The sequence below is a fragment of the Brienomyrus brachyistius genome, unplaced genomic scaffold (genome assembly GCF_023856365.1).
Source record: "Brienomyrus brachyistius isolate T26 unplaced genomic scaffold, BBRACH_0.4 scaffold82, whole genome shotgun sequence".
Lineage (NCBI taxonomy): Eukaryota > Metazoa > Chordata > Actinopteri > Osteoglossiformes > Mormyridae > Brienomyrus > Brienomyrus brachyistius.
Genome location: NW_026042357.1, coordinates 558881 through 586411, shown reverse-complemented (window position 1 = coordinate 586411; position 27531 = coordinate 558881). Strand labels below are relative to the sequence as shown.

General features: G+C 45.6%; 2 protein-coding genes across 6 annotated transcripts; one reads left to right on the top strand and one right to left on the bottom strand.

Moving 5' to 3' along the window:
- Positions 1-465: 465 nt before the first annotated feature.
- LOC125726974 (tight junction protein ZO-3-like) lies at positions 466-26336 on the bottom strand. 4 transcript variants are annotated; one of them, XM_049003518.1, is made up of 32 exons: positions 26178-26336; positions 22939-23000; positions 17878-17934; positions 17458-17582; positions 17081-17183; positions 16098-16386; positions 15904-16007; positions 15158-15350; positions 14950-15025; positions 14763-14857; positions 14258-14330; positions 14049-14164; positions 13806-13890; positions 13643-13725; positions 13295-13376; positions 12328-12416; positions 8187-8274; positions 7562-7650; positions 7357-7429; positions 7103-7164; positions 6549-6621; positions 6176-6332; positions 4636-4744; positions 4325-4544; positions 4018-4217; positions 3194-3289; positions 3003-3079; positions 2599-2809; positions 2310-2410; positions 1691-2209; positions 903-952; positions 466-760 (listed from the first exon to the last, which is right to left on the bottom strand). In XM_049003518.1, exons 2-32 carry the CDS (start codon positions 22960-22962, stop codon positions 646-648), a joined length of 3834 nt encoding a protein of 1277 aa, XP_048859475.1. In that variant the 5' UTR covers positions 22963-23000; positions 26178-26336; the 3' UTR covers positions 466-645. The 4 variants fall into 4 exon arrangements, with proteins under 4 accessions (XP_048859475.1, XP_048859476.1, XP_048859474.1 ...); XM_049003519.1 differs by lacking the exon at positions 22939-23000; XM_049003517.1 differs by lacking the exon at positions 26178-26336 and having other exon boundaries at positions 22939-23181.
- LOC125726976 (piggyBac transposable element-derived protein 3-like) lies at positions 8281-11836 on the top strand. Of its 2 annotated transcripts, none has more exons than XM_049003523.1 (2): positions 8281-9359; positions 9932-11836. In XM_049003523.1, the coding sequence occupies exon 2, from the start codon at positions 10247-10249 to the stop codon at positions 11234-11236; it is 990 nt and encodes a 329-aa protein (XP_048859480.1). In that variant the 5' UTR covers positions 8281-9359; positions 9932-10246; the 3' UTR covers positions 11237-11836. The 2 variants fall into 2 exon arrangements, with proteins under 2 accessions (XP_048859480.1, XP_048859481.1); XM_049003524.1 differs by having other exon boundaries at positions 9646-11836.
- Positions 26337-27531: the final 1195 nt, after the last annotated feature.

Below are 27531 nucleotides of genomic sequence, written 5' to 3'. Positions count from 1 at the left end.
ATTTAGCATGCACCACCCAATAAGACCCAAAGTTGTAGATTTGGCGGCCCAAATCTACCAGACAAGAGGTTTGCATGGAATCTACATTTCTTTTAGTTTGTAAGCTTTTACAAGCAGGCATTCAAGAGGTGGCAGGAAACAAATTAGTGGTAGAGTACCGAAGTGCAATCGGACGCTATTTATTGGTGATTTAATAAATTTGACCGATCGTTTTGTTAGGTGTAAGCGGGTCAACTCAGAGCCGTTCAGAAGTGTTCACTCTTTATGCAACTAAAACAGAAATACGCTTAAGTTTACGTACCAACTGTGCTTTAGTGAAAATGCATTTAATCTCTGAGAATCCACATTCTGAAAATGTAAATAAAAATGAGTTCCACAATTCCATTATTAAAGAGGATCGATGTTAAAAGCCATTATCGTATTAGTTCAAAAACAATTCTTCAAACCACAATAACTAAGATCATCTTAATTTATACAAATCTTTATTAAAACAAATTTACATTAAAAATGAAACATCTGAATTCAAGATCTGTACTTCAAATGGCTGCAGTATCAAAGGTCACACGTAGAGGGCAGTATAACTATGTACATCCATTCAGTTCTCTCTGAAAAGGAGGCTGTGCCGATGTTTGGAGTGCATGCAGTCTATAGTTCTGTGGCGGGGCCCCATTCGATGTCGTCAATTTCATCGTTGTCGTCAGAGGTGTCGCTGCCTTGGATCTGAGTGCGTCTCCACTGTACAGCTTCTCTGTGGGCCAGCCTGAGACGGGGGGGGGGGAGTGGGGGGGGGTATGGGTCTCTGTAAAAGTGTCTTCAACGGCTCATTCGTATGCAACATGCTTAAAATACCAAATAAAAGAAAAACTATTTTTCTGTAAAACATTTTCAAAAGAAGTACTTACACGACGAACGGCGGAGAAGGTTTCTTTTCCTGCGGTTCTGCCATTCGGGTCTGAGGGGGGGGGGGATGCAACGAAAGTTTGAGTTGAAGGTTTGACCCACAGACAGAGTTCATGCATCACAGGCACAGCCGAAGTAAATCTCTGCCGGTCTCTGACCAGCGAAACCACACGACTCACAAACAGATATTTTACACTTCAGTCAGAGACCCGAAGTGCTAAAGACCAACCGCCTTCCCACTACAGACACACACTTTCCATACTGCACTATTAACCTTATAACACTTATGAAAAAGTTGAAGACAGACATGTACATTTTACTAATGCAATTCACCAACTGAACAGAGAAAGCCCACAAACCTGGAGGAACACACTGTCGTACGGCAAGTCCCAAGGGGAAAAATACATTCTGCGCTGAATTATGCTACTGCACTCATGAATCATGCCTCATATATTTAATATATATATGTCTTATGCCCCTTCAAGGCCAGACTTATGCACAGGCCCTGTAGCCCAGGACACCCACATTTTTTCCCCTGTTAGTTACAGCAGACGGGGGCTCAGCAATGACGTCAGTCCTGGCGTGACTAATTCGTCCCTGGCCCCTTGTGTCATTGCACTGGGATGCTCCAAATCCAAATACTACGACTGGCAATGAGAAGAATCTCGATTCTTGGAGTAACGCAGGATTTAAGAGACGTTAAGTAGCTCAGACAATGTGCCTTTCGTTCTGCGCCTCATTCTGTAAAGTGCTGCCTGACTTGCCCAGGATCACAATGGCTGATTCCCACCTGCTTGAGCTTCTCCTCTATGGCCGAGAGTGAGGCTGGCTCATGGGTCTCTGGGAGGTCTTCTAAAGTGGGGAGCTCAGGAAAGGAGCCCTGAGAGGGGGGGTTCGGTGCTCGGAAGTCCGGCGGAACGTCAGACTGGGGGCTGGAGTCCGAGGCCTGGACAGGGCTGCTGGGGGCGTGGCCGAGAGGCTTCGGCTTGGGCACATGCAAGATGGGCGGCAGCTGTCGGGGAGGAGCCTCCGATATGGGTTCGAAGTCCTGAGTCGGACTGTCCTGCCCCCTAGTGGGCTCCGAGGAACGGGCTACGCCCATGTTTCTGCGGCTGTCATGTCTGGGATAGTGGTCAGCCAGGTCCTCGTTGTCGGTGTAGGCCTCGCCGTCAGTATAGCCGTCCCCGTCTGTGTAGGCCTCCCCGTCCGTGTCCTCGTAATCGCTGGTGGCCCGGCTGTCACAGCTCAGGTAGTCGGAGGAGTTGGTGCGTGTCAGGGTGTCTAGCTCCTCCCGTTCCCCACCCTCCAGCTGCATACACAGCGAGACAAGCCGACAGTTCAAAACAGGGCAGAACCCACAAGACATTCCACACAGCAACTCCCTGCAAAGGGACTCCACCCCTACGCACCATAACTTCGGACACCCAGACTGGTTTGGCCTGTTGCTGATGGATCTTGTCCTTGAGGACTTCATACCACACATCGGAGTTGGGCTGAAGCTCAATACGCTCTGGGGCAGGTAGCATGGAGCAATATCAGAAGGAAAATCAGCCTTTAATCAATCACTTCAACACCCAATGCCTTACAACCAAGTAGTATAAAACATCTAGGCATTATCAACATATTCAAGTGACCAAAAAAGGTACAGAGAAGACAGGAGGGATCCCCCCCCCCCCCAGTCCCAGTGCGGGGGCTCACCTGCAAACAGGTGGCTGTAGTACTTGCGCGTTTTGCGTGCCTGAGCGAAGAGACGCCGGGAACTCTTATTGGAGTTTGGACAGAGCCTTTGCCTCATGATCTTCACATCCTTGCGGCTGTGCGGGTCTAGGAACAGCACCAGGGGGTGGTACTGGATGTAGCTGAGCCTTTCCACGGCTGTGGGCGTTATATCCACCAGGGGGTGTTTGTTCTGCGAAAAGCATCAGAAAGACATTAGAGAGAGAGAGACTAAGAGAGTGAAATGGACAGACAGACAGACAGGGAGGCAGATAGGCAGACAGATGGATAGCCAGTCATTATCTATCTAACTGGCTACCCCACGAAACTGTCCCCACATCAGCTAATTTGGGAAACAGCAGAGTGCCCCTTTCAATTCCACTCACCTGCTCAGCTATCTGCCTCACCGTCTCCAGCTTAATGACTGAGGAGGAACCTTCACCTCCACTACGAGGAACCATGTCTGTCCAAGAGCAAGAAAGTGGAACAAGGTTAGGGCTTTAATCCCTTGAGAGACACAAGCCTCTCTTTGTTGATTTGAAATGTATACTTGGACCCTAAATTACAGGCTGCATACCTGCCAGCTGAAATTCCTCAGGCATCTCACTGGCCAGCTTCTCCATGGCAACATCATTCAGAGGACCCATAATGACAATGGGGCGCTTAAAACCGGCTGTGAGAAACATAATCAGACCAAATTAAATAACATTTTTCCCTGCAGAAATCATGGATGTTTAATAATGTCGTATATATTTCTTTCATCATTCTCACGCATAACAGTATAATATCACTTAATTACATCTTTGTCTCTCACTCGTGTTTCAGAACATTGTCACTGATGAAAACCACTTTTAGACGATTGTGACTTTAGTATAGATGGAATGCACTACCAGTAGAGAGAGAATGGGTGTTTGATATCTAATTGACCAATAAAAAAAAGTTTTGTGAAGTCATATATTAACTAGTAATTATGTTTGTACTAATTAACATTTGTATTCACGACAGTCGTTTGTATGGATTATTTCATATTACTAATTTTAACAACGTTGATAGCTAGATTGCTGGCTAACTAGCTAACTAACAGCATTGCTAATTGTGAATGTAGTTTCTATCTACTTCCACTGACGTGTATGTCCTGCTAACAACGTTAAACCACTGAAGGCTATGTAAAGATAGGTGTCTTTGTGGTGCTAAGGATGCTTCAATACATTATTTTATTTGCAACGCAGTGTTTTGAGCAAGTGCATTTTTTTCACACTCCTGAAATAGTTTTTGGAGACATTTTTCATTGAACAGCAATGATGTGTTAATGATTCGAACAACAAGGCAGGATGACACTGATGAAAAGCACTTTCCACGACAATGGCGGCGATCGTCGACCTCCGTCAGCTCCGCCCTTACCTTCTCTCAGCAGGACCTTCTCATACGCAGGGTATTTGCCCTGGATGGTGAGTTGAAGGAGATCATCCCGGCTCTTGCGGACGTTCTTCTTTGCCCCCCGCAGGCCCCGCAGCTTCCAGAACTCCGCCCTGGGGCCTGAGCCCTGCCGCTCACTGCTGCTGGCCCTCTGGGTACGCTCCAGGTTTGCTATGGTCTCCGCCCTGATACAATAGGAAGAATGCCAGCTGGTCAGTATCTTTCCAGAAGTGTTCCACTGTCACCACTGTAACCATTGTGTACTGGGGTAGCACGTTTCCCAGCGACACACCTCGCTTGGTTCGGGATCGTTCCCTTGTCAAGCTCGTGCAGATCGTTGCCCATGCGGATGGCCAGCCAGTTCCCCAGCTTTCCACGGTGCATGGTGTCCACGACCCGGAACACCTCGCCGCGGGTGAAGCCCAAGCCGGTGGGGCCCTCTGGTTCGTGGTCGAAGTGCGTACGAATGTAGAAGGAGTCTCCCAGGCTAGATTTCAGGATCTTCTTGTAAACTGCCGGGAGGAGGAATCAGGATGTCACCACAAGAGGAAAAGTCATGGGGTCCTTTCTCACCCCCCACCACCTCCGGCCTGATGTACTCACTATCCATCTTGTTCTGAGTGAAGATCTCTACTGGCTCCCCTTTGCGCAGGTTGAGCAGGAACATAGCAGCCTCCTCACGTGTCATACGGCTGAAGTCCACGCCGTTCACCTGCAAAAGCCACAGCAGGGAAAGGTAAACAGAGGGCGCTTTTCTTTCTGGAAACAGGTCGCCTCCCTACAGGACATCCACTATTTATGCGAAAAACATCTCACTCTTACATATAGAGTGGATTTTGCTTCTAATAAAATACATTTACAGCATTTTACCATGCACTAAAACACTTTAATGCACAGTGGTGGAAAATATACTCAATTTTCATACTTACCAAACCAACATGTTACTCAAATAAAAGTTATCCAGTAAAATACTAGTAAAAAATACCAGGTCTTTACAGAGGTTGTTGCCGCAGATTAGCTGAATTGCTTTTTTATACTGTGGAAAACAAAAGATCGATCTACCAGCCTGATTTAAAATTGCATTATAAACATTTCATTTTCAGCCAACGCTCCAATGCAATCATCACCTAGCAGCTAACTGTACTGCAAACTCGGAATATTGACAAAGTTTAAGTATTGGGCAGTAATTTTAGTATGTTAACTGATATATTGTGCATCTCTAAATATGATATAGTTTGTTCCATCAAGACAGGTTGTGATGCTTATTGTTTTTTTTGTTGTCATTAATATATTGCTCAAGAATCATAAGAGAAGAATCATGTTTCTCAGTTCTGAGTGGGAAAAAATATCCGTACAGCCACTCAGGTGCCCTGCATGCGAGAGAATTTTATTGGATGAGTAATGAAGTAGTTGTGTAGAATGTACCAGACTAAAAGGGTTAGGCTAGAAATGTTGAAGTGAAAGTGAAAGTTGCAACAGCTTAAAATACAAGCAAAGTACAAAGTACAGCAACAAATTATTTGTACTTACACCTCTGTTAATACATGACAGTAAATAATTAAACTATATGATGGCTAGTTAGTCTAACAGCCCTGTTAACGCTGCCTGCTAATATGTGCTTAATGATGTTATGCAAATCCTGCATGTGTCTCTGATTGTCAGGATAAGCCGTCACGACCCACCCAGCACCCGACGTCCATGGGCTAAATCTGGTCAGCCTGTCATGCCCTTTATTTACACCAAAAATAGTTGTCAAAAATTGGGCTGCTTTGTCTGTCTGATTTGATACAAAGTTACCCCAAGATGGGCATCTGTTTCAGATCACATGCAGCCTACAGCCCGCATGTACAACCTTTTTAATACATGACTTTTCAAACTAAAAAATTATGATTTTTCACCTTTTACTTTGCAACCAAATCTGAACATTGCTGAGACGTCGGGCAAAATGTCTTTTCAATGTCTTGTCAACTAGTTTTTGTTGGATGGAAAAACTGGATAATAAATGCAGCCAGCTGTGTTAGTCTGGACACACCCAACCCCTCAGAAAATGCATAAACAAAAAAAAAGGGTTTTAATCTAAGTAAAATAAAAAAAAAAGATACTGCGTGAAGATGAGCTGTTTTCCTGGCTCACTGGCTCTGACCTGCAGCATTTGGTCGCCCTCTTTCATGCCCTGCTGGTGCGCAGGGCTGTGGGGCTGCACTCCTGCCACAAAGATGCCCACATCGTTGCCGCCCACGAGCCGCAGACCCATGCTGTTCTCCTTCACAAACTCCACCTTCCTCAGATCAGAGCTGTAGCTGTGGGAAAAAAAGTGGGTTTGGTGCCACGTCACAACCTACCAGCATTTAAAACGGGAAAATTAACTATCTGGGTTGTATCCTGTAGCAAATCATGGATGGTGCACTAATAGTGCAGCTGTTAACTGTGTATAACATACAATGGCATGTAACCTGTCACAGAAGGGTCACTATACACTTCCAACAGTGTGTGAAAGTTTAGGATGAAAAACCCACCCATCTGTTGAAAAGGATGGAATATCTGGCGAATCTGGGGGTAAAGAATAAAGTGGCTCTTCTTCATTTTTGGCTGAAAAGATAAAAGGCAATATGAAAGGTAGCAGTTCCTTTGCTCTCATAAGGGGGCGCTAGAGAGTCTATCATCCACTCATCCATCTAGAGATACTGGGATATGTAGCTATTTCTCAGATGCACAGGATGCAAGGGCAAGGTACTCTTTGGGTATTCACTCTCTCGTTCTCTCTCTCTCTCACACACACTCACAAATGTAGGGAAACAGACTGACTGTGCCACCCATGTCGCTAGAGCTAACAGACATTTATTTAACAATTTTCTTTCATTTATTTAGAAATATGTTTTGTCTAAGATTATGCACAAGTGAGGATCTGACAGAAGGGTGAGCTAATGTCCCTGTAGCAGTTGGGCTTAAGCACCCAACAGTGATATTATTACCAGCTATGGGCTTTGAACCCATGATCTTCTGGACACAGGTCCAGATTACTAAACTGCTGAGCTACACATAATGTTATCTTAATGAAATATGAACTTACAGTAGCCTGTGGGACTGCGTAGCTCAGACATATTGGTTCGGAGAGTGCCATTGACCGGAAAACTGCAAAGACATCGGCATCGATCTGTAAGCTTCCAGCCAAACCTGTCCTCTCTGTATTCCTCAACACCAGTTCCCGCAGGGGAGGGGGGGGGTAGCGGTCTCCGGAACCCAGGCCCTGTGACATAATCTCTCCCCGGGGTTTCACGGAGCAGCCCCACAGGGATAATGTGAACAGAATGTGACGTCAAGTACCTGGGGCTGATGTCGTACTCTGTGCTCTCGTACCTCTGAGGGGGAGAGGGAATATGCTCTGACCCCGAGGAATCTGGGGTGGAGTCAAACATGTAGAGTGAGGATAAGCGTCTGCATCTTCAAGCACCAGAGCAAAGATCAATTCAACAGGTCAATTCTGCCCACAACACAACTGGGCAGCAGGTGGAGTGCGGTGCAGGCTGACCTTCCTGGGGCGGTCTGTCGGGTGACGGGCTTCTTCGCAGGGGGTCTTGACGGAGGGGCATGGGGGGTGACTGTGTTTCGGGAAACACCCTTTGGGACAGAGGACTGGTATTCATACACCAGTAAGCTGTAATTGGTCGCATCATCAGAAGCAAAACTCTCCCAGTCTAATTTGAAGCCTGAGATCGATGCAGAAGGTTTTACTAATGAAGATCAAGGATTTTTATTTGTTGTTGTGCCTGTGGATTAGTGCAACGAAATATAGTAGCAGAAATAAATAACATAACGTAACATAATACTATATTAATTACTATATTGATTTAATAAACATTAAACTAACCATAGGTGGGTAATTCAGGTCCAGAGAGTAAAAATCCAGACCAAGATTTTGTTTCAACCAACCAGGTGAGTGCTTTGTCACTGTCACTCTTTATACTCAGCTGGTTGGTTGAAACAAAATCTTGGTCTGGATTTTTACTCTCTGGACCAGAACGGCCTTGTACATGTTACACTGTTATGAAGTAGGCAGAGCCAAATGCGACGATCTGTACCTGGCCTATCAGGCCCATCTGGGGGCTTTTAAATTCATCCTATTTACTGTCCAGTGATTACTCCTCCAGGCTTACCTGTATCCATCCTTGCCTTGCCAGGCGTTTCTCGTTTGGGGGGCGTTTTGTTCTGGAACAGACGTGTAGCTGGCCTCCGAATCGGATCCTGATTGACATGCATAAACATAAGGTTCAGTTCAGTATACAGTCGTGCCCCACATGGATACAAACGCTGTAGCTACATTTTTATCATTTTCATCCACGGGTCAGGAGCCTGTCCCATGCAGCACAAGGCACGGTAGGGGACGCCCTGGATGGAACGCCAGTCCATCTCGGGGCACGGTAGGGGACGCCCTGGCTGGAACGCCAGTCCATCTCGGGGCACGGTAGGGGATGCCCTGGATGGAACGCCAGTCCATCTCGGGGCACGGTAGGGGACGCCCTGGATGGAACGCCAGTCCATCTCGGGGCACGGTAGGGGACGCCCTGGCTGGAACGCCAGTCCATCTCGGGGCACATACGGACTCACACAAAGTATCAACATTTAGTGTCTAAAGTGCTTACAGAAAGTCTTGAGATGCTAAATTACAGAAAAATGTTGCAAATTTATTGGTTTCATTACAAAAGTCCATTGCATAATGTTTAACATATCTGCACTTATCTTCTGCTCAAGCATTTTCTTTTTATAGTCAATTTGTTTTTGACTCACTGAGTTCTGTTTTTGCCATTTATGCTATTAATTACAATTATGGTCGCTGGCTCCCAAAGGGATACTGAACACAAATGTTTGGTGTTTTATGTTATTGCAAAGATGTTACAAAAGCACCCAATGATGCTTGTCAATGAACTTCTTAACTCTTTTAGAACTATAATCAGAATCAGATTCCTTTTTATTAGGCAAGTATGTTTCCAAACAAGGAATTTGCCTGGGTGGGGCTTTTACAAGACATTACAAAGAACATTCAATGTTCAGCAAGGCATATATAGAAAAGTAAAAACACTAGATAATTATTATATTACCCAAATACTAATCTAACCCTCTATGGCATGGTGTAACCCTCAGGCAACAAACCACTATTTTGGCCCACACACTGCCCCTTTAAATTTTTACCAAAAAAACATCACAGTAAAAGTCTGATGACAAGTCTGTAACCAATAAAATTTGAGGTGGGCGTGGATTTGACCTTTCGTCTGGGGGTGGAACAGTCCTTTTTGCAACCATAGCCGGCTTGGACACACTGCTAGCAAAAGGTAAGATACATTTCACTTTTTAATATGTTAAAATTTAAATAATTTTGTATAAATAATATCTGTGATGTGCATGAATATGTGAAGAAGCCTATTTAATTGATTAAAGGCACTTTTTGTCTTTATTTATATACTAAAACGGTAGTCTTTCATTTGTTGCCACAGGGCAACATTGCGCAGTTAGACCACTTTCGTTTGAACAATAACATGCTCATGGATGGAGATGTGTAGGGATGCATAGTTATCACCATAATCATTTTTTTGATGTACTATCTACTATTATTCACAGGAAATGGATGCAAGGACATTTTATGGGTGTAAGGAACATGATCGAGCAGTTAGGCACATTCCTTCTGACAGTGAGGACAGTGAGCTTGAGGAGAGTGACAGTGAGGAAGAATGGACACCAGGATCAGGTTTGAGGGAGAGTTAGGAGATCAGGGTTCAGTTAGTAGAGTATGTCATGAAAATGTGTGCATGCTGGTGTTTGTGTGTGTGTGTGTGTTTGTGTGCGCGTGCATGAGAGGTATATGACCTATTCTAATTGTATGATTCCTTGTTTCTTTTGAAAACAGACGGTCTGTCTGATGACAATGAGTCTGTGAATGAAGAGGAAAATGAAGATGATGTATCAAAGGAAGATGTTTCACGATTACCCCGCTGGAGAACACACCACAGTACCATCATCACTGATTACCCAGAATGGCAGGCCAGCCTTCCAAAATCAGACAATATCATGTCCCCCTATGAATACTTCAAGATGTTTTTTTCTGAAGACATATTGGAAGTAGTTGTAGAGCAGTCAAATTTATATGCCATTCAGTGTGATACCAACAAGCCCCTAAACCTCACAACTAAAGAACTGGAGCAGTTCATGGGTACAGCGGTGTATGTCATTGTTTGGATTACCAGGTACCCGCATGTTTTGGAACAAAGCCACTCGAGTGTCCCAGGTAGCTGACACCATAACACTAAACAGATGGGAGTTTATAAAAAAATCCCTGCACTTCAACAACAATGAAGTGAAACAAGGAGAAAATCTTGATCCACTCCACAAAATCCGACCACTGGTCATTCACCTTACCTCGAGGCTGCAGACAATCCCAATGTCTGAGAAGCTGGCTGTAGATGAGCAGATGGTCCCCTTCAAGGGAAGAAATAGACTCAAGCAATACCTGCCATCAAAACCAAAGAAATGGGGCTACAAGATACTCATCTTAGCTGGCTCTGATGGTGTCCCACACAATTTTGAGATTTATACAGGGAGAGCTGTGCAACCCCCTGAGCTGCCAGATGTAGGAGCAAGTGGCAACGTTGTCCTCCGCCTGGCCCAACCAATACCCACGCAGCAGAACTACAAGATGTTCTTTGACAACTGGTTCACGAGTGTCCCTCTCATACTCACACTTGCTCAGCAGGGAATTCACTGTACTGGTACTGTTCGTAGCAACAGACTACCAGGTGTCAACTTGATGTGTGATGCTGAGTTGAAGAGAACTGGACGTGGATCTTTTGAACAGAAGACGGCTAAGGTTGGAGAAACCACCTTGCATGTTGTGAAGTGGTATGATAACCGTTCAGTCAGTCTTCTCAGTAATTACATTGGAGCACACCCAGTCACCAAGGTTGATAGGTGGGATGGCAAGCAAAAAAAAATCATTCAAGTCCCCTGTCCAGCTGTGGTGAGAGAGTACAATAAGAATATGGGTGGGGTGGATCATTGCACTGTACCGCAACAAAATCAGGTCGAAGAAGTGGTACCACCGGCTGATGTTCCACCTTATCGACATGACCATCGTGACTGCCTGGCTGCTCTACAAGAGAGACTGCAGCAGTGCTGGGATGAGAAAAGACGAACAGATGAAGCTTTACACGTTTAAGTCATATATTGCAGAAAGCTTGTGCAAAAGTGGCAAGAATCTGGAACGTAAGAGAGGTCGTCCCAGTTCCACAATTGCTGGGGAGTATGAAGAAAAGAGGAGAAGAGGACCCGCTACACCTATTCCAGTCCCTGATGTGCGTCTGGATGCCACAGCCCACTGGATGGTCATGGATGAAAAGAAAGGGAGATGCAAGGTACCCGGATGCAAAGGTAGACCTAAAGCCAAGTGCCAAAAATGTGGCGTGCATCTGTGTTTCACATCCACCAGCAACTGCTTCCTGAGGTTCCATACAGAATAATATAGACTGTGCTTTGTAGGGTTGGAGAAACACTGATTCAGTCTGTACCCCACAGGAACATACATTCAGAAACACAAACATACACTGTAGCTAATCTCCAACACACAGATTGATAAACCATCCACTGATGATTGTTGAAATAAAACTTGTTGAAATTGTTGTTGTCGTTGAAATAAAACTTTTAAAATTAATTTATTGCTTGTTTGCTTCTCATTCAACTTATTATATAATATACAAAACCTTGGCGTTTTAGTACCCTTGTAGCATCTTGTTGCCCTGAGACAACAGACCAAAATCTGGTGGGGGGGGGGGCTGGGGGGGGACACATTTTATGATTAATATTTTATCAAGGACCCCCAAGCTCCCTAAAACTAGAGTAAAATATTTTTTTCCTCCTAAAATAAAAATTCATGCCATAGAGGGCTAATAATAATTATATAATTATCATCTAATAATTTGGGTTTCAATTTATTACTACTTGAAATTAATGTTTTATTTAAACCTACTGGTTGGTAATTGATATTTCTGTAAAATGAATAAAGTTATTTTTGTTATAAAACCAATAAATTTGCAATATTTTTACTGAATTCGGCAAGGATCCCAAGATTTTGTGAGCTGCATGTATTAATGCTGTCTTGCTGCACTCTTGCTAAGCACCTTGGGGCAACTGTTTTGTGAAAAGGTGCATATAAAAATGAACTAAACTGAGAATGCAGTTAGCAGTATTCAGCACCGAACGCCCCCTCCCACCCCCCCACCTTGACGTTTTTGGTATGCTCTGCAGACTCACTCTTAGGCACCGGTGAGTCCCTCATTGCTGGAGCAATCCACCGGGGCTGGTCTGCAGGGGGGGTCAGCGGGGAGCCCACAGGAGTCACCCTGCAAAAGAATGAGGCAGTGTGAACGATATGCCAGGGGTCCCTGGAGGAGGGAGGCACGACGGCCCCTGATCATGCCCACAAATTTAGCAGAGACTGAATCATCCCATTGATGCACTGCCTGTGGCACTAAGCAGCATCATCATGCAAAGCCAGACAAATGCACAGCAGAGGTGAGAGAGAGGCGAGTGTGCTGAACAGCGCCGCCCCGGTGGGGAGGAGCAGACAGCATTATAATTAAGGTCAACCTAATCAATGAAGGTAAATGAACTAATCTAAAAGATTAAACATTTTTACAAGCGGATATTATAGACGTTGTATTAAATCTAAATCTGCGGCTAAAATGTTCAATCTACTGGGCCTAATCTGATTCAGGCATGGGGGTGGTTTGAGAATTTCATTTAAAAAAATAAAAAATCACAATGGTGCTGTTGTTGTTTAATAGAGCCTGGCACAGTGAGGGTAAAAGAGCATAAATATGCCCTCTGCCCCTTCTCATCTCTATGGCATGTCGAGATCGAGGCACCAGACTGACCCAAATACGGAGGAACATGTTTGGTGTGTTTAGTCAGGTTTTATTAGAATACAAAAACGAAAGAAACAGAAAAACAGAACACGCTATTATCAATTAAAAAGACAATACAAAGAGAAAAGTATATCTAAAACAAAAACAAAAAATGTACAATAACGTAATACAAAAAAAAACTGACTTTCAAATCCACAAAGACAAAATAAATGTGATAAGAAAATAACAGAAAAACATGAATCCAGCAGAAGTTTGGCAAACGCGTAATGTCGGCTTTTCCGGTGCTGGGGCTCTTGCCAATGCTCCGTCCTCAGACGGCAGTTTTGGGTGTGGCTGTGGACCCTCATCTGTACCTGTATCGGTTCCTAGAGTCCGGGCTGGTGGGGGTGCCCTGCCTGCGGGGGGGGCTGGAGCTGCTGTCGGACTCCGAGTCATCTGGGGGGAGAGGTGAGATTAACCGGTGGTGGTGATGTGCTGGCCTGGACCAGCTGTCCGGCCTAGCACAAGCCTACTCTGGCTTTGCTTACACATCTCGTGCTTTTATACCCAGAGATGCTTATGCTCAGGGGGAGGGGGGGCTGGGTTATGACCGGGTTGTAAAATTCTGGGAATTTTCCCATTAATTTTGGAAAATTCCCCATCTTAACTTTCCATAGAATGGAAAGTTTGTGGAAAGTTTTCTACTCAGTTTTGAAATGTACCTTTAGGCGAGGACCTCATAGAGGAGATGCTGACAGGGGTAGGCCGCAGGGAGATGCCAGGGTGGGCAATATCAGGGAGGACCCTGTGTGAGGAATGGGGGAGGGCTGTTAGCACATGGGACATACCTGGTGTCACACACCCCTTCTCTAGTTGCACAGCTACCTGTATCTTTTTGGATCGTCCATCCTGGGGCTGCTCCGTCTGGGAGGGGGTGAAGCACTCTGGTCCGAGTCTGACTCTGATACTTCTACAAAAGAAAAAAAAATTTAATAAAAAAATGCGACTGTAGAAGAATTCGTTCTGAAGTGTGCCCCATGCCCCTAGAGGGGTGATTATCATGTGCCTGGGAACAAAGGCCATGTGTGCAAGGATGGTGAGAATGGCGCAATGTCTGGTATCTGATACCTTTACGTGGCCTGGAGGAAGAGGAGGCGGCATGGGGAGGTGCCCAGACAGCGGGATTCAGGCTGTAGGAGACAGGGGCAGTTTGTGGGTTGGGCACGGGGATGCCAGACAAGGTCCTGCAGGAAGACGGAGTGTGAAGGATGAAATGGCGAAGAGAAAGACAAGCGTTGAGTTTGCCATGTGACTGACAAGCAGGACAATCGCATCACCTGTACTTTGGGTCTGTGGTGTCTCGTCGGGGGCGGGGCGAGGTGCTCCGGTCTGATTCAGAGTCCGACGGCACTGGGGCAGAAACAGAGACGCCCATCCAAATTTATCCCTCTCAGCTTTAAAACATGGGGCTGCCGTCCAAATCCAGGTGTCTGGACCCAAAGTAGACTATTTCAATCTACCGTAGTCTACTAATTTCCAGCCACCTACAGGAAGCTCAGCTAGAGACTGAAAAGGATATCTGAAATTCACAACTTGGACAGATTTGAAGGGACTGTGTGGCCAACAATTACACCACGTATGCAGAAAGGAAGTGGAAGGGGACAACAGGAAGTGAGGGAAGTAAACCACTGTAGCTCAAAGCAGGCATCCTTTTTGGCATGCGGGGCTTTCCCAGCATTCCCCAGATGTTATAAAGCTTTTCAGTAAAAGCCACTATATAAAAACATTTTGAGAGCCCCCAGTCCAAGGTCAAACAGCTGCTTCAACAGCTAAGGCACTCACCTCTTCGGGTAGGCAAGGCCTGTGTGGGGGGTCTGTTTACGGTGGACCGTAGGGGCGGGGAGTCACGGATCTTGGGGGCAGCTTCAGCACGAGATCTAAGAGAATGAGGAGAAGAGGTAGCTGGGTGCATGAGCCTGGGGGAATCTGGCTGACCCCGCAACACCCAGATTTGTTCACAAGGGCCTACCTGCGCATACGTCGCTCTCGGGCCTCTGAGCGGGACACCCGTCCCCTGGTCGAGGGGATGTCTAGATCCGAAATATCTGATAAGGAAAGAACACCCACACACCATAAGCGTGAACCCTAAGGAAAACAGTCTTTGAAGCATCATGCCATCCCTCCAGCGACTCCATGCAGGTCAGTCACATGACCACTCTCTGGGCAGCCGCTCTCACCCTCCAGCTCCGAGCTGCTGTCATCACGCCTGTCATCATCATCGCTGTTGTTGGGACTGTCGTCCACCTCAGGGATGTTGACCAGGAACTGCCTCTGGTCTCTCAGCACCAGCATGGTGAGCTTCCCTTTGGATTTCTCCACTAAATGTTTAGTTTCCAGCAGCGAGAGGTTCTCCGTGGTCATCCCGTTGATCTGCAGAAGACAGTGAGTTCGAGGGTCATGCCATACAGGCAGGGACGAGACTTTGAGGACCAGCCCTGCATCAGCTCTAGGTATCACTCCCTCCTCAAAACTAAATATCCAAATCATAATACAGCCACGTCCAAGTGTGCATGATGTTTACTAACCTCAGATGGAAAACCTTCCTTTGTGTGTGACTGTGCAAATATCCCATAATGAACTGCCACCTTACCTGGGTTGCATCCTACCCAGTTCCCCCCGCTTCCTGAAACCCAAACCAGATAAGCTGGTCCTGGGAATCGGCAGATGACTTTGTTGATATTCAGTGGGTAATGATCCGATTCCCTACCACTGCTCTTTGCATGTTCTCATAATGTTCTGTAGCATTCCCTTGGGTACTCTGGGTTCCTCACACTCTCCACAGGCATGCAGTTAGACAAACTAGCATCTCCAAATGGTCCACAACTGTGTGTGCACCCCTTGATGGACTGGCTTTCCATCTAGGCCGTTGGGATGTATTCCCGCACTGGATCAACAGCTGAATGACGGGCAGTGGGGCTCTTGCCTTGAGGACGAGGTCTCCTTCTTGCAGTGTTCCCTCCTTAGCTGCCAAGCCCGTGTCGGTCATGTGCTTGATGAAGATCTGGCTCCCCAACTTTAGGCCGTACTCTGCAAGAGACGGGGAGATCATTCAGTATCAAAGAAATTGGCATCAGAATCGTCACACATCCTTCGTCATCATAGCCCTCCCCCACTCACCATCATTGGGCTTCTTCTTCAGCAGTGTGGCCTTTATGGGCTTGTCAGACCCCTCCTGCTTCGGCAGCCGCTTGAATCCCGACATCAGGGCCAGGGGGTGACCATTGGGCTCGGGGGTGTGGCTGCGTGCCCTGCGCCCCCGTAGGCCATAGCCTGGCTCACTTCCAGAGTCGGAGCCTCGCCGCTGCCCCCTGTTTGCAGACGGGCCATCCAGCAGGTTGGAATGGGAGGCAGAACGGTTTGGCCTGTTGGTCAGTGGGACCTGGATTTTCCGGGGCCTTTTCACAGTCTAAAGTGGGACAAAGGGGTCCACGTTTAAATTTCATGGTTCCTTTCCCCAGAACTATACTGCTTTCTGGCTGCGACGAGGTTTTGCTCCATCGTGTGCACGTCCTCAGCCCCCACCAGAAACGGTTCAGAAGCAGAGTGCTTTGCAGGGTGGCTGGGAAAACTCATGAATATTAACGAGGAAAGTGTTACCTGATTGGCAGACTGAACTACTGTCAGAAGCATCCCAGAAGCAGCATCCGGCAAAATTACTGGTGTCCGGAGAGCCGCTTCTGGGATGATGCGGATGAAATCATGAGCATTGATTAGAGTGAAGGCTTTTATCTTTTCTTTTATCTAATCAGCTAATCCTCAAACCAATCAGAGGGCCAGGAGGTGAAATTCACCTTATGCTCCAACCTGAAGCTCTCACCCAGGGTAGAAGGCAAAAGTTCAGTGTGTTCAGATGGAAGACGTACGCAACCCCAAAACACAGGCTGAGCAGAGATAAATGCTCAGCTAACAAACAACTACATCATTTCTGACTCACCTGTTATTTTACCGGCGCCTTCCTGATGTAATGGTTTCATAACAAATATGTGGCAAAGGGACATACAATTTACACAGAGAGTTAATAAAAATTCGTAAATAAGGCAGATGCGGGCACCAGCAGCAGGCCTGCAGTGCCGCTGGAGGGCAAACACCGCAACACTTACGATGTTGGCAGTTTTCCCGCAGCCCTTTAGGTGCTGAATAGTGAAGTTGGAGGACACGTTCTCCATCGAAACGCCGTTGACCATGACAATCTGATCCCTCGTGCTGTGGAGGGGGGCAGAAGGCGCCAGTCAGTGGGTGTAGCGTTACAGCCCCTTTCGGAGGGGCGGGGAAGGACATTTGTGATTAACATTACAATTAACGCTCGGGGTAAGAAACGGCCCACTCAGTTTCAGTTGCGTTGTTGGTTCTAGATAAGGAGTCAGGGAAAGGCTTGTACAAAAAAATGACTTCTCTCTGTACACAGCGAAGGTACACACATCGAGATTGTGAGCGTACGTGCAGACCAGCCCCGTAAACGTAGAGGGATGGGACTCACTGCAGTCTCCCCGCAGCCGGTCCATTGCGCACCACATCCGAGATCACCACCGCCATGTCCCCCGTGTCCGGGTTTGGCTTATCCCGCCCCCCGGATATCGCCAAACCGAAGCCCACCTTGGAATCCTGCAGGGGGTGGGGGTGGGGGCAGGGTAGAGCAAGCAGGCGGCAGTGAGCGAGAGTGCATTCCTTCACCTGCCCGTGGTGTCACATGACCCGAAAGGTCTACAGCTTCTGCTCTCTCATTTCCTGCTAGGATTCCATTCCAAATAAAAAATGGGGAGAATTTTTTACATTTTCTTACGACTCCCCGGAAACTTTGCACTTCTTCCAAAGCTCGAGAATTTGCATCAGCTTCCATAAAAACTGATCCAGTGTCGATAAGAGAAGTCGTCACGCCGGCTGAGCGAGAGAGACCAACCTTGTTCAGCGTCACCGTGTACTGCTCCCAGATGGTCATTTCCTCCATGTCTGCTTCCTAAAACGAACACAGGTCACAAAAACCATAAAGTCAACAATGACCAGCCAAATGACCAGCTCTCAGAAAGACGTGTTGAAACAGCGACGTAAATCTCGAACCGAGAGTATTGGTGGCGAGCAACGATCCTACGGCGGCAGGGGGAGTGTCGGGCGAAAGCTGCACCTGCGTATGAGAAGCGTGAGGAGGCAGGAGGACTGACTCGATGGGATTGTCCTATGACATGTTCTCTCCTGCACCATTGGGGGAGGGAGGAGTCTTGGCTATAAATTCCTTTAACTCCTCCTAGGCTCTCAAGACCTACGTGGTAGTTGGTCAGCCAGAATATACCGCGCTAACATGGAGACAGCTCAGGCTGATGCTTTGCTTGGAGCCCAGCAAATACTACTATTAAGCGGTTTATCAGTTCCGGAAGCCTTTTTGACAAACGCTGCACAGACATCCTGGCAGATAAGCAGATATCTTTCCGTAAAACTCGTTCGGCGAGATAGGCCACTACATAGGTCCTGTGCAACCCTAAAATTTCCACATACAGGAACAGCGACACAGAGCAATATAAACGAGAATGGACTCAAACAACAAGGTTATAAGTGTGGGGGGGGGGGGGAGAATACAGACTCTTTAGAATGCTTACAAATCCTAGCTTTGTGGCAGTTATGGACAATAGTCCACAGACTACGCTACTGAGGCAGAAAATGGGTCAGGGGTCACGCCACACTCGGCCGGCCACGCCTCAGGTGGAGCTGTGAGGGCCCTGAAAGACACAGCTCACAGCTGCTGGTTTACACTGCATCCTACCGAGTGCAGCCCAACTTTACCGGAACGGTGGAAACACGCTGAATTAGCCAAACAGGATCAGATGCTTCTCAGTCTCTTGGTTTTCCATTTCCAAGAACGGTTTCATATGACAATGTCTGTATGATAATAATCTGAGCGTAAATACACAACAAAGCTCAAAATAAAACCTATTGACCTACAGAAAGCTGTATCAGGCAACTATATTCACACAGAAATGTCTATGACATTGTCTTATGTCCTGCCCACATCTGGTCGCACAAAAACGTCGTGTTTCATACTTTGGAATGAAATATCATTTGATAACTTATCTTTTGCATAGTTTTTGGTATGCAGCTTGCGGAAAACGCATATCTATAGCTAAAGTCCGAACACTTTGCCGTTATGAGCAAATTTGATTTTGCCGTTACGCAATGCGGCTTTCATAGGGAGACGTTGGTCTCCTGTCGGCCATCGAGCAACAACGATGCCAGCAAAAAGAAGGCATGACGATGTGGCATGACGATCCATGAAGATCAGTCAGCAGGGCTGGGAGAAAAGCAGCTGCAGGTAGAGCCCTGGGTGTGAATATGCTTCTTTTTGTGTAAACAATTTTCTGAACTCAGATGCGTAAGGGAGCAGCACAATAGTACTGAAGGTCGCACTGTTGTCTCGATCCTCCAGTGTTGGAGGTACGAATGCATGTTCTCCAAGTGCTGCGCAAGATCTCTGGCCACTTCGATTTCCCAAGACCTGCAGTCAGGCAAAATGGCGCCTTCGAATTGCCTACAGTGTGACAGTGCACATGCATTAAAAACCTGTTATTTTGACCTTGTGGGGACTGTTTTTTTTTTGTATCAACAAGAAAAAACTCAATTTCATAAAAATCTGGAATTACAATCAAAAACCTAAAAATGCCAAAAGACTTGTACTATGTTTGGTTACCTATTGTTAAGGTTTGGGTTCAGTAGACAGAGACCTGATACTACATTCAAGGTGCCCCCTGCCTTGTGCCCAGTCCTGCTTGAATAGGCTCTCATGGCCTGACCCTGAATATCCCGTTGGAAGATGGCTGTATGATTGTGAGGTAACTCCAAGGCTTCCAAATTGCTGATAAGTCCCAGAGACCCAAGTGCAGCGACAAAAGGAGGAAGGAGACCAATCTCGGGTAAGTAGCCAGTAAAATTACATGTTTGAACCCCAGCCCCCAACCCTGAATGGTCACCCAAATCTGCCACCAGTCAGATTAAATCTAACCAAGGCAGACTAATGCCAGGCACCCCGCTGAGCCCCCTCAGGACAGCCCTCCAATCTGACAGGTAAGCGCTGGGCTGATCCGCCCTTTTACACTCCAGAGGATACGGCCTGGAATAGCATGAGACAGGTTCTGCTACTCAGACACACCCTTCAGCCTGTTTAACCTGGGACTTCATACACTTGAGATAAAAAGCTAGTTAACAAGTCAACAAGAAGCTAAACTATGCCAAAAATTCAGGGGGGGGGGGGCAGTAAAGGGGAATTTTCAGAGTCTTTCACATGGCACAACCTTGAAACTCCAAAAATAAATTCATTAAATTTACTAACATCTACACCTGTAGTGGAAAACAAAAAGTAATGTAAGCTGAGGTGGAAATTTCAGGTGCAGAAAGTAAAAATCCAGACCAAGATTTTGTCTCAACCAACCAATTGCATACTCTGACTCTTTACACTCAACTGGTTGGCTGAAACAAAATCTTGGTCTGGATTTCCACCTCTGAATATGACAGCTAAACCAAAACCACACAGCAGTAAAAAGCAGGGAATGGAATAGTCCACCTTTCACGAGGCCTGTTTTATAGTGCTTCACGAAACACCATGACAATGTCAGGTACATCCAAGAGAAACGTCCTGCAGACATTTACCTGCCGAACTGGATATGGGAGTGGCCTGCCAAATATTACGCAAATGGGATCCCTGTGTTCCCTTCTAGGAATGCTGTTTGTTTTAAGAAGAGAGCAGAGCGGTCAGCGACTGCGAGAGGAGGGTAAGGGGGAGGTGTCGAGTGACAGGGATTTTCAGGGCTTATCTAGAGTCGACCCTCCCACATGTTTATAAAGTCGACAGGTTTGAGTTTGTCCCTGTCTTAAGCCAGCCAGATCGCAATACCCACGCCTGCCTCGAGAGCCTTAAATGCCGGATTGTTCAGCAGGGGGGTCAGAAGACACATTGACAAGTTGTCAACTAATAATATTGTTGTTATTTTTATTATACACACAGACACAGACATACAGTACTGTGCAAAAGCCTACTACCCCTGTTTGGCTATTCATTTCCTCAGTGAGTTATTTAACTAATTAAGTTAATAAATTTCAACACCAGCTCAATTAATTAACAAATATTGTCATCAACTGCTTATTTAGATTAAAAATCTTGGGACAGAATCAATCCTGTACAAATCACTTATAGTAATCAAGCAGTCTAATTACAGTGTTCATTTTGGGGGAGTTTATACATGACAACACATGGCTAGCTACCTGAGGCTAATGCTGCGTGCACAGAAAACATGACAGGGACAACAGTGTCATTTTCACTCAATGACAAATATAGGCTTATCACAGCTTATGATAAACTTTCAAAAATGAGCAATCGAGATGCAGCAGCCAAACTACAATAAGCTACATTTCCTGTACAGTCCAGTACTGTATTGTATTATAGCGTATTTGAATTATACACAATAATTTGTACAGTACGGTAATTTGATAAGCGTTTGAAACAGCTGTACTATTATTCTCAGAGTCAAAATTCAGTAAATAGTAACTCTGTTTTATTACCTTATATGCATGTAATAAATATACAAATGTCAATTAGACTGTAATCTACCTGAGACATTGAAAAAGAAAAAAACGATCTATAACGATCTATAACGGTTATAACGATCATCCGCTTGTACTGTTCAATTTCACCCAGACAGACATGATCACTACAAGCGGTTGCTACTGTCCATAAAACGGCTGAGGTGCCCCTGAGGAGAGGTTTGGGAACTGAAGTGCTGCTCATCTAGCCATCCAGCAAGGTAGCAGTAACATAAAATATTTGCATTTTTATTGTTAGTTCATTTTCATATATTTTAATGCTAAATATTTTTATAAACAAATACACACTTACTACAGAGATAGATTTCTTGACAGATGTTCTGTGAATTCTGCACAGTGCAGGATATACAGGGGAGAGATTCGGGGATGTGGCACAGGGTCAGCCGAGGTACTGTGGCCCTGGAATGGGCGGTTAAGGGCCTTGCTCAAGGGCCCAAAAGCAAGGTTACTCCTCCAGGCCAAAAATTCCCCCGTTCCCCCTCCCCCCCACCAACCACCTGACCACTTTTGTGAGTTAATCATAAACAGAAACATTTTTACGCTACCCTAGATGGAGAAAGGAAAATAAAACAATCTCATAAAGAGAAATTATATTGGTACTACAGTGTAAAAACGGCATATTAAAAAAACTTGCAAGGTGTGCCAACCGGTTAAATGCTGGATGCAAGATCAGTGGGTTGTACCATACCAGAGCAAGGTGTGAAATGCAGAGAGGCCCAGCTTTTTGAAAAAGGCAACGTGGGAAAAAGTTATGAAATTCACCTCATTACCATTAATTTCCCAAGCTGACACCGGATACAGTCATTACAGAAGCCACCCTAAAGAGGAAACCTGTTCAGATCAAATACTACACCAGTGTAAACAGTGACTCCGCAATAACGATGTAAACCTTAGTAAAGAGGTCAAGTTACCTGTCAGAGGCAGTGTGGCTGCCCCCCCCCTCGTTTCTGTCCGATACAAAGGAAGACGACCTATCACATGTGGCACGAGGAGCCAGAGGAGACCGAGCACCAGGGAGAAAAGCCTCAAAGGCAAACAGAGCCAACATTCGAGCTTATGGAAAGAAGAGAGGACAGCAGAAAGGACAAGGCACACAGAAGCACACTGGCAGCCCCCTAACACCGCCACTGCCCTGCGCACGGCCCGGTAACCATTGGAGACGGCATCTGAGGCGCCAAAGAATAATTTCCGCAAGAACAGGGCACGATGGGACATAGCGACCTCAACGTGTAGTCAAGACTGACTGCATATTTAAAATGCAAGTCAAAAATCTATGTACCGAACAGGACAGCCGAACACGGACAGACTGCAGGATGTCCGTATACTAAGGGAAAAGGCTAAACATACTAAGGAAGAAGCCCAAACAGCATCTACTCACCTCCTCCCTGAATCGCACTGCCATTCCTCTGATGAGATTACCTCATGGAAAACAACGCTGACCTCTCACAAAGAAAAAAATGTCAGTGTAATTACGATTAAAGAATGAATGCCAGGAATTCGAGACAATCCATTAAAGCCAAGGATGTCTCCTTTAACCTTTCGTAAATGAATGGACCAAATCAGATCTAAATGGAAACAGGACACTGTCTTCAAGTCAGCAGGTGGGTACAAGCGCGGTGTTTTCACTAGACCAGAAACACCTTGCAGAGAACCCACCTAGTCAATAGCGAGCTCCACCCTCAGGTCTACCCTTTTTATAAGCACTTCCTTTTACCTTGCGTTGCCAGGCACTCTCAAGCAGGACCTGGACGAGCACCTGGGGCCAGCTCTGGCGAAAGGAGCACGCCCAAGGAGGCGTCGCCCAATAAGGACAGCTCAGCCAATCAGAGAGCTCGGCTGCTTATTCTAACTGGCATAGAGTGCCATTGTGAAATTCAATCTTTCTGGGGAGTGGGGGGTGAGGGGTGGCGGGGCCGGGGGGGGGGGGGGGGGTGGGGGGTGCTGTTATCTTTGACATTAATCCTTAACATTATATAGGTCACTCGAGCTGAGCTAGCTAAGGGCATATAGTTTAATACTGTTCTAGTTAATCGTTGACAGACTAACTTCAAGATCTGCAGGTTAGAAATGTATCCAGGCGTACCTTCAGTGCACAGACATGAGGGAAGGTCTTAGCAGGCATTTGATAAAATAGGCTTTCAGTGACATATGAGCCATGGTACTGAGCAGCACGCTAGCAGCAAGAGGAATACTCAACTATAGTTTGTTCTGAAAATCAACACTTGTGCGTCAACAGGTAAAGTCTATACACCCAACAATATAAAAAAAAAAACATACAAACATGTCATGAAACGCCAACATAAGTCACATTCTTCTACAAAAATGACAAAAAGTAGCAGAGACTAGTCACCCGGAATGTGGACGCCAGTATCGGCGTGTGTCAGTACTGTGACATCACACCGGACTGTTGTTGTTCATAGCACAGATATCCTAAGGTGTCCTAACAGTAGGTGAGTCGCGTTCAGTTTCGTGCACTGTGGTATCGCTCCTTCACAACATGATGCAGTCACTGATACGCCAGCCCCTGCTAGCAAACACAGGTCAGAGGGATGACACTCTGAATACCCAGCTTACTGTATTTGCTGACAATGTTCTACAGGTAAATGTGCAAAAAGTATCACATTTTCATCCCGGACATAATGAATAGACTAGTGGCGATATCCTACATCTAAATAAGTTCTCAGCAGCTTATTTAGAAGATTAAGGAACACGTGTAATGAAAAACCATTTGCTAACCAAAGCAATCATTACTTTTCCGTCTTAAATAATCAACAAAACACTGGGACTGAGGACGCTGAACGAAGCCTCGTTTGGTGTCACCCTTAGAATAAACTTTCGAATTTTATAAGCATATTTTGTAGGCCTTGCATTAATACCTCTCACTGTGCCCATCTACTCCATGCAAAACTCCGGCACGCTTCACGGTCACACGACAAAAAAGTGCAAAGTCCTTTAGTGGATCCATCGAGCGTTCAGAACATCGAGAAATAAACTCAGGCGGTAAAAGGCCGTTACAAAAGATCACCCGATGCATGACATACTGGGCCGATCAAACTAATAAGCGCGAATAATACTAAATAATGAATCACCTGCTGTAGCGAAGGTCGGATTCAGCCCGACTTCATGAGGCAAACAGCCGCCAGCGGCCGGCTTGAGCACCACCCAGGTGTGTTCATTGACCCCCGGCAGGTAAACATTCGTGCACAATGAGCTACTGTCATCCGCACCGAGGGCACGGCAGAGTGACCGCTGTTTGCTTCTCAAAGCCTGACTGTCCATATTCTGAAGTCGCTTTTTAAAAATGCACAGTGAACGCATAGAATAGACCGCCGATCAAAACAATGAATATGTTTTAAGCAGCATCCGACACAATCCTACAGCTGCTTACATGCAGATACATGAAAGGCTCCGTGTGATCAAAGAAAACTTTAATTATGTACACTAGAGACCCCCGAACACCAGCCTGCTTAACAAATGTAAAAACACCCATTTCAGCATTTCAATGCAGATCTTCCCCACAAGGGGATGCTCGTGCATGGCTGATCGCCCTCCATTTGAAACACTTGGTTAAAAAAAGAAAAGAAAGAAATTGCCAAAGGGAATCGAGAACCGAGAGACTCAGCGGTGCGGGAATGCAGTGCGCCGAAACTGCGGCGATACCAGCTTATTGGCAGGGAGCCGCCGAAGCAGCGGAACCTGAAAGGCGAGTTGCGGAGCTGCGAATGGAGGCCGGACAATGCAGCCCTCTGCCGCACACGCCCACTTTGGCACTGAATACCCTGTTCAGATCACCCCCACACCCGCAATCCCCACACAGCAAGCATTTACCCTGGAATACAGCTACGTCACATCAGTCACTAAATCAAAGTAACATCGTTTTGGGTGGGTGGGGAGGGAGGTCTTACTTATTTCAAACTCTTAAAACCTGTAGATCTACAGGCAAGTATAGGTTAAAGATACAACAACTCAGCCCCGATAAGACTAATAAACCGGATCTTATGTCGTTTTTTTCCAGTACCAACGTGTCTTTTTCAGCTGTCTTCATTAAACCTTAAATCACCTCCCATTTAAGACCCATAATCTTCCAGGTTCCAATACCAGTGAGTCAAGCCTCTTATGCATGCACAAAATAAACATGGAACACAATTTATTTCGCATTTCCTCTTCGATGTTTATAAGCCGGCCAAGGTTAATCGTACATTTAAATGTGTTTCGTTAAAGAAGCCAAATTGTCATATATAATCACATTTAAGCTACATTAAACTTCTCCCATATTTGGGAGACACCTGTTGGTCTTTAATGATTTGACCTATTACAAAGGTGCGCAATCTATTGATGAAAAGGAAGAAGTATTGAGTTCAACAATTAGCGATAAACCAGCATTTGAAGTTAACTGTCCATCGACATTATAACTTTATAACATTACAACAGGACAAAACGCTCCGGTTGTATGTGCCTTTTATGCGGATATGAGAGCTTTGAAATTAAATTACAGAGTCATCGGGGCACAGCCGAACATGAGCCGGGTACTTAAGAAACGGAAACTTCTGCAATAATTTATAGAACGTTACACTTAAACACTAAGTGCCTTGGAGGTTAAAAAAGAAAGAAACTCACCTGCACGTTGGTACAAAGTGAAAACGACGAGATGGGCTCCTTTACGAAAACATGCAGGCTGACTGACAGACCGTCAAGCGCTCGCCGAAAGTTTAACTAAACCGAATAGTGTCACTGTCAGGGATATATAGCTGGCACTTCCTTAGTTACCAGTCTGTTATTTGGGGGGAAAAACACACCTGAAGGCAGAAAGCAAAGGCAGGATCGGGGGAGGAGCGTGGGTAGGTGCTCGTCACACGTGTAGCGCCCTCCATTGACGGATCAGACGCGGTGCACCCAGCAGGCTGTCATAACGCTCCTCGACGTACTCCCGTTACTCCCAGCGCTGAAACTACACTTAAAAGCGGGGGGAAACTTTCCCGACACGCCCGTAACGCGCCGAGAGTGTCCATCACAGCTCAAGATTAAACGTTTTTAAGTTATTTTTAGAAATACGAACAACATCTTGGTTCCCATCAAGAACAAGGCATAGCACCGTAAAAACAAACCAGTACTCGATTCATTGATTTAAAAAGAATTTGACATGCTAGATAAATGATCAGATTAATGCCACTGTAAGGCCACTTTAAAAAAAATTGCTTCTCGTCCTTTTTTTTTGGAGGGGGTGGGTCGGGCGGGCGGGATTTTTTTATTTTATTTTTTTACAAATTTTGATTGACTGTTTGGACTTTCAAATATGTAAGAAAATACATATTTGAAAATACATACCGAAGACAGCAGACCTACTTAGTACGCCTCCTCAGTTCTTCGTTTGTTGCGTTTCAAATATATTAAATGTAAGAAAATACAAGAATGTAAATTCCTTGATCCATGTGTATCTCATAAATGCCTTCCCAACTATGGATTTGGTTACTTTATGCTGATGTTTCATTCGTGAATATAAAAATGATACTATTTGAAACCAATATTCTGTTTGTCATTCCCATTCTACATGAACAACCAAGATTTTAAAAAATATATCTAGAAAGAAAGTGTATTAAAACATGTTAAAACACGAGGAATTTACAAAATACAGGAACCTGAATGGTTGAACAAGGAAATGCAACTCTACAAACAAGTACTTAAGAACATGTACCACATCACTTCCCCAGATTTAAATCTTTGCACCAGCCCATCTCAGGTAGAGACAAATTTAGGTTCATGAAACCATTCCAAGACTAGGATTACACAATGTGGATCAATCGTCGATGTGGAATGCGCGGGAAATTCAAATTTCGTCATTCTTGGGCATTTTCCATGCGATTTTTACGAAAAAAAAAATTCGGGTCGGAGGCATTTCGGCGGGTCGGGCGGGGACGAGAACCAATTTTTTTTTAAGTGGCCTAATACAATAATGATATAGTATTGTTAAGCG

Excerpts from the sequence above, each read along its gene's own strand:
- LOC125726974 (XM_049003518.1), bottom strand. The coding sequence starts at position 22,962 with ATGGCAGTGCGATTCAGGGAGGAG. Across the intron at positions 16,387-17,080 it reads GCGGGAAAACTGCCAACATC|ACTGTGAAAAGGCCCCGGAA; the intron begins GTAAGTGTTGCG and ends GTCCCACTTTAG. Across the intron at positions 4,545-4,635 it reads CACTCAGAACAAGATGGATA|TTTACAAGAAGATCCTGAAA; the intron begins GTGAGTACATCA and ends TCCTCCCGGCAG.
- LOC125726976 (XM_049003523.1), top strand. The coding sequence starts at position 10,247 with ATGTCATTGTTTGGATTACCAGGTACCCGCATGTTTTGGAACAAAGCC.